Source organism: Hyla sarda, chromosome 9 (genome assembly GCF_029499605.1).
Source record: "Hyla sarda isolate aHylSar1 chromosome 9, aHylSar1.hap1, whole genome shotgun sequence".
NCBI classification, from domain to species: Eukaryota; Metazoa; Chordata; class Amphibia; order Anura; family Hylidae; genus Hyla; species Hyla sarda.
The window spans coordinates 79,067,586-79,072,067 of record NC_079197.1 but is presented as its reverse complement, the minus strand read 5'-3'; the positions used below and the strand labels follow the sequence as shown (position 1 = coordinate 79,072,067).

The 4,482-nt window shown below is 43.0% G+C and overlaps 1 protein-coding gene across 1 annotated transcript; it reads left to right on the top strand.

The window, feature by feature from the left end:
- Window positions 1-1,589: 1,589 nt before the first annotated feature.
- On the top strand, window positions 1,590-3,623 carry LOC130291703 (uncharacterized). The gene is made up of 2 exons (XM_056540828.1): window positions 1,590-3,338; window positions 3,520-3,623. Exon 1 carries the CDS (start codon window positions 1,776-1,778, stop codon window positions 3,084-3,086), a length of 1,311 nt encoding a protein of 436 aa, XP_056396803.1. The 5' UTR covers window positions 1,590-1,775; the 3' UTR covers window positions 3,087-3,338; window positions 3,520-3,623.
- Window positions 3,624-4,482: the final 859 nt, after the last annotated feature.

Here is a 4,482-nt window from a genome sequence, read left to right as displayed (position 1 = left end):
AGATATGCTTAGTCAAGGTGTATCCTGCAGGCTTCAGAGAAAAAGCAATCAAGATGTACACAGTCTTGGATGAACAGAGTAACAGATCTCTGGCAAAAACAGAGTTCTTTGACCTCTTCGGTGACAAAGGAAGTCCAACTCCATACACCCTGAAGACTTGTTCTGGAGTTGTAGAGACAACAGGGAGAAGAGCAAACAACTACATCATTGAGTCATTAGATGGAAAGACAAAGGTGACTCTTCCTACCCTCATAGAATGTGATGAGATACCAGACGACAGGTCAGAGATCCCCACACCTGAAGTTGCTCGTCATCACCCCCATCTGGTGCGAATAGCAGACCAGATACCAGCACTAGATCCAGATGCTGCAATCATCCTTCTACTTGGGAGAGATATCCTCAAAGTGCACAAAGTCAGAGAACAGTACAATGGGCCACACAATGCACCATTTGGACAACGCCTTGATCTCGGATGGGTCATCGTTGGAGAAGTATGTCTAGACGGACTCCACAAACCAGAAAAGGTAAATGTCTACAGAACACATCTGTTACAGAATGGTCGTACATCTTGTCTTTGCCCATGTACCAACAGTCTACACATTAAAGAGAGACTTGTAAACCCAACACATCATCCGAGTATCCAGAGGTGCATGGAAGACTTCGCCTCAACTGGAGATACAGATGAACTGGGCTGTAAGGTGTTTGAAAGAACACGAGATGACGACAAGCTAGCACCCTCGGTGGAAGATACTCTCTTCCTTGAGATCATGGACAGAGAAGTCTTCAGAGACAAATCAGGCAGCTGGGTAGCCCCTCTACCCTTCCGGTCACCACGCCATCGCCTTCCTGACAACAAGGTACAAGCAGAGAAACGCTTCACCTCGTTGCAGCACATGCTACAAAGAAAGCCAAATATGAAGAAACACTTCCAAGCCTTCATGCAGAAGATCTTTGATAACGATCAAGCTGAAAGGGCACCACCACTACAAGAGAACCAAGAACACTGGTACTTACCAATATTTGGGGTGTACCATCCTCAGAAACCAGGCAAGATACGCGTAGTATTTGACTCTAGTGCGAAGCACAAAGGCATCTCACTAAATGATGTCCTTCTCAGCGGACCTGACCTGAACAATACACTCCTTGGAGTACTCATCAGGTTCAGAAAAGAACTCATAGCAGTGACAGCAGACGTACAACAGATGTTCTACTGTTTCCTTGTTCGTGAAGATCACAGAGACTACTTAAGGTTCCTGTGGTATACAGACAACGACTTTAACAAAGAAATCACAGAGTACAGGATGAAGGTACATGTGTTTGGAAACAGCCCTTCTCCAGCTGTAGCTATCTACAACCTGAAACGAGCAGCACAGCAAGGTGAAAGACATGGTCAAGAAGCCACACAGTTCGTCATGAAGAACTTCTACGTAGATGATGGACTTGCTTCTTTCTCCAGCAACGAAGAAGCTATCAACGTCCTGAAAAGTACAAGAGAAATGTTGGCAGAATCCAACATAAGACTGAACAAGGTAGCTTCCAACAGCAACAGAGTCATGGAAGCATTTCCAATGGAAGACCGTGCTAAAGACCTCAAAGACTTGGATCTAGGAACAGAATCACCACCCTTGCAAAGAAGTCTTGGGATTAGTTGGGACCTGAAGACTGACAGTTTCACCTTCAGGGTCTCCAGAGAAGAGAAGCCATTCACAAAAAGAGGTGTCCTATCTACAGTCAACAGTCTTTACGACCCCCTGGGGTTCGTAGCACCCATCATCATGCAAGGTAAAGCTCTTTTGAGACAGATCACTACTGAGCAAGAACAAAGTGACTGGGACGTACCTCTACCTGAAGAGAAGAAAATGCAGTGGAAGTTGTGGAAAGACTCATTGTTAGAGCTTGAACAACTCAACATCCCTAGACCATATGTATCTGTTTCCTTGTCTGCTACAAAGAGAAGAGAAATATGCATATTCTCTGACGCCTCCACTATGGCTATCGCATATGTCGCCTACCTTAGGGTAATAGACACTGAGGGACAAAGTCATGTCGGGTTCCTCATGGGAAAATCTAAGCTGGCTCCCAGACCGGCTCACACTGTCCCACGTCTAGAACTTTGTGCTGCTGTCTTAGCTGTAGAGATGGCAGACATGATTACAACAGAACTGGACATCGAGATCCATGCAATGAACTTTTATACAGACAGCAAGATTGTGTTAGGATATATTCACAATGCTTCAAGAAGATTTTATACATACGTGGCCAACAGAGTGACACGTATCAGAAAGTCTACAAGTCCAGAACAGTGGCATCACATCAGCACAGACAAGAACCCAGCTGATCATGGGACAAGACTGGTGCCAGCCGCTGCGCTCAAGCAAACTAACTGGTTTGTAGGTCCATCCTTTCTTCGTAAACCAGAAACCAAAGAAACTACTCAGGTAGAGACCTTTGAACTCATAGAACCAGATCAAGACAAAGAGGTAAGACCTCAAGTGACAGTTTGTAGGACTATAGTTACAAGAGACAGTCTGGGCACTCATAGATTTGAAAGGTTTTCCAGCTGGAAGTCGCTGACCCGTGCAATCGGAAAACTTATCTGTCTAGCCAGATCCTCCTGCAGAGCTACCAATACTGATCAGCGTAGCAACGACCACCTTGAACAAGCCAAGGTCACGATCATCAGATGCGTCCAACAGGAAGTCTTTAAAGAAGAAATCCAAGGCCTTCTGAAAAAGGAAGAGATTTCTCAACACAATTCACTCAAGGACTTGTACGCCAAGCAATGGAAACAAGTTCAAAGTCTTGCGGACATTTTCTGGAAGAGGTGGAGACAGGAATACCTGGTGATCTTCCAGCCATGCAAGAAATGGCAAGATGACAAACCCAATTTACAAGTTGGAGACGTTGTCTTACTGAAAGACTCTCAGGCCCACAGGAACGAGTGGCCTATTGGACTCATTGTGGGGACTGATCCTAGTAGTGATGCTAGAGTTAGAAAGGTTGAAGTTAGGATTGTTAGACAGGGCATTCCCAAAGTGTATGCAAGGCCAATTTCTGAAGTAGTTTTACTTCTGTCCAAGGGTTAGTGGCATAACAAAAAAGTATGCCAGGTGGGGAGTGTGCTGCCTTCGCAATGTATTTTACATGCTTGGCACTCAGCAGGGTCTGTTCCTTTAAGACCCTCCATTTTCTTGAAGCCTAGAGGCGGGCCTTCTCTCTAAAGCATAGGGCTAGATCCGGCATGTCTCATTCATTCCAGCTCCAGCCACCACAGTGACCAGATCCACAGGACTTCTTAAAGCTAATACAGACTGCAAATCTGATAAATACCAAAGCCTGTGAGTACGGAATTGTTAGTTAGCCTGTGTAGAGAGATGCTAGGCATTTGTAGATAGATAATGTATTTTCAGTGTGTAGTAAGTGAGCACATGTTAGACCCTATCTATGTATTAGCTATGCATAATGTAAGGCACTTGAATAGCCATGCTTACATTTGTCTTTCATATGTTTGTTTTACAGTTTTACCGCACTTTCATTATATCTCAGTAAAGATTACATCAGTTAAGCAAACCAGCGTGTCTTTCCTTGAGATTCGGTATAAACTTGATGTGAAGCTGTGTCCACGAGACAGCGGAGACATTATACATATACTGTATACCCATACATATATACCCATACATACATTCACCCTTACATATACTGTATACCCATACACATATATACCCATACACATATATACCCATACACACATATATACCCATACCCACATATATACCCATACATATATACCTATATACCCATACACCTATACATATATACCCATACATATACTGTATACCCATACATGTATACCCATACATGTATACCCATACATAATTACACCCATATATATATATATATATATACACACCCACACATACATACCCACCCATATATATATATATATATATATATATATATATATACATATATACCCATACATACCTACACACATATATACCCATACCCACACACATATATACCCATACCCACACACATATATACCCATACCCACATATATACCCATACCCACATATATACCCATACATATATACCCATACATATATACCCATACATATATACATATTTACCTATATACCCATACACCTATACATATATACCCATACATATACTGTATACCCATACATGTATACCCATACATATACTGTATACCTATACATGTATACCCATACATATACTGTATACTAGAGGTGCACCGAAATGGAAATTTCAGAACCGAAACGAAACCGGAAAAAAAAAAAATGTCCGGCCGAAACCGATACCAAAACCGAAAATGACTTCTCCCCGTCTTCTGGTAGAATGCAGCACTCCGCTCATTAGATTGGATTCCCCCACATTAGATTGCCAGCTCCCCCACATTAGGTCAGGAGTTCCCCCACATTAATAGGCAGCTCCCCCACAATAGTAGGCAGCTCCCCCACA

Excerpts from the sequence above, each read along its gene's own strand:
- LOC130291703 (XM_056540828.1), top strand. The coding sequence starts at position 1,776 with ATGCAAGGTAAAGCTCTTTTGAGACAGATCACTACTGAGCAAGAACAA.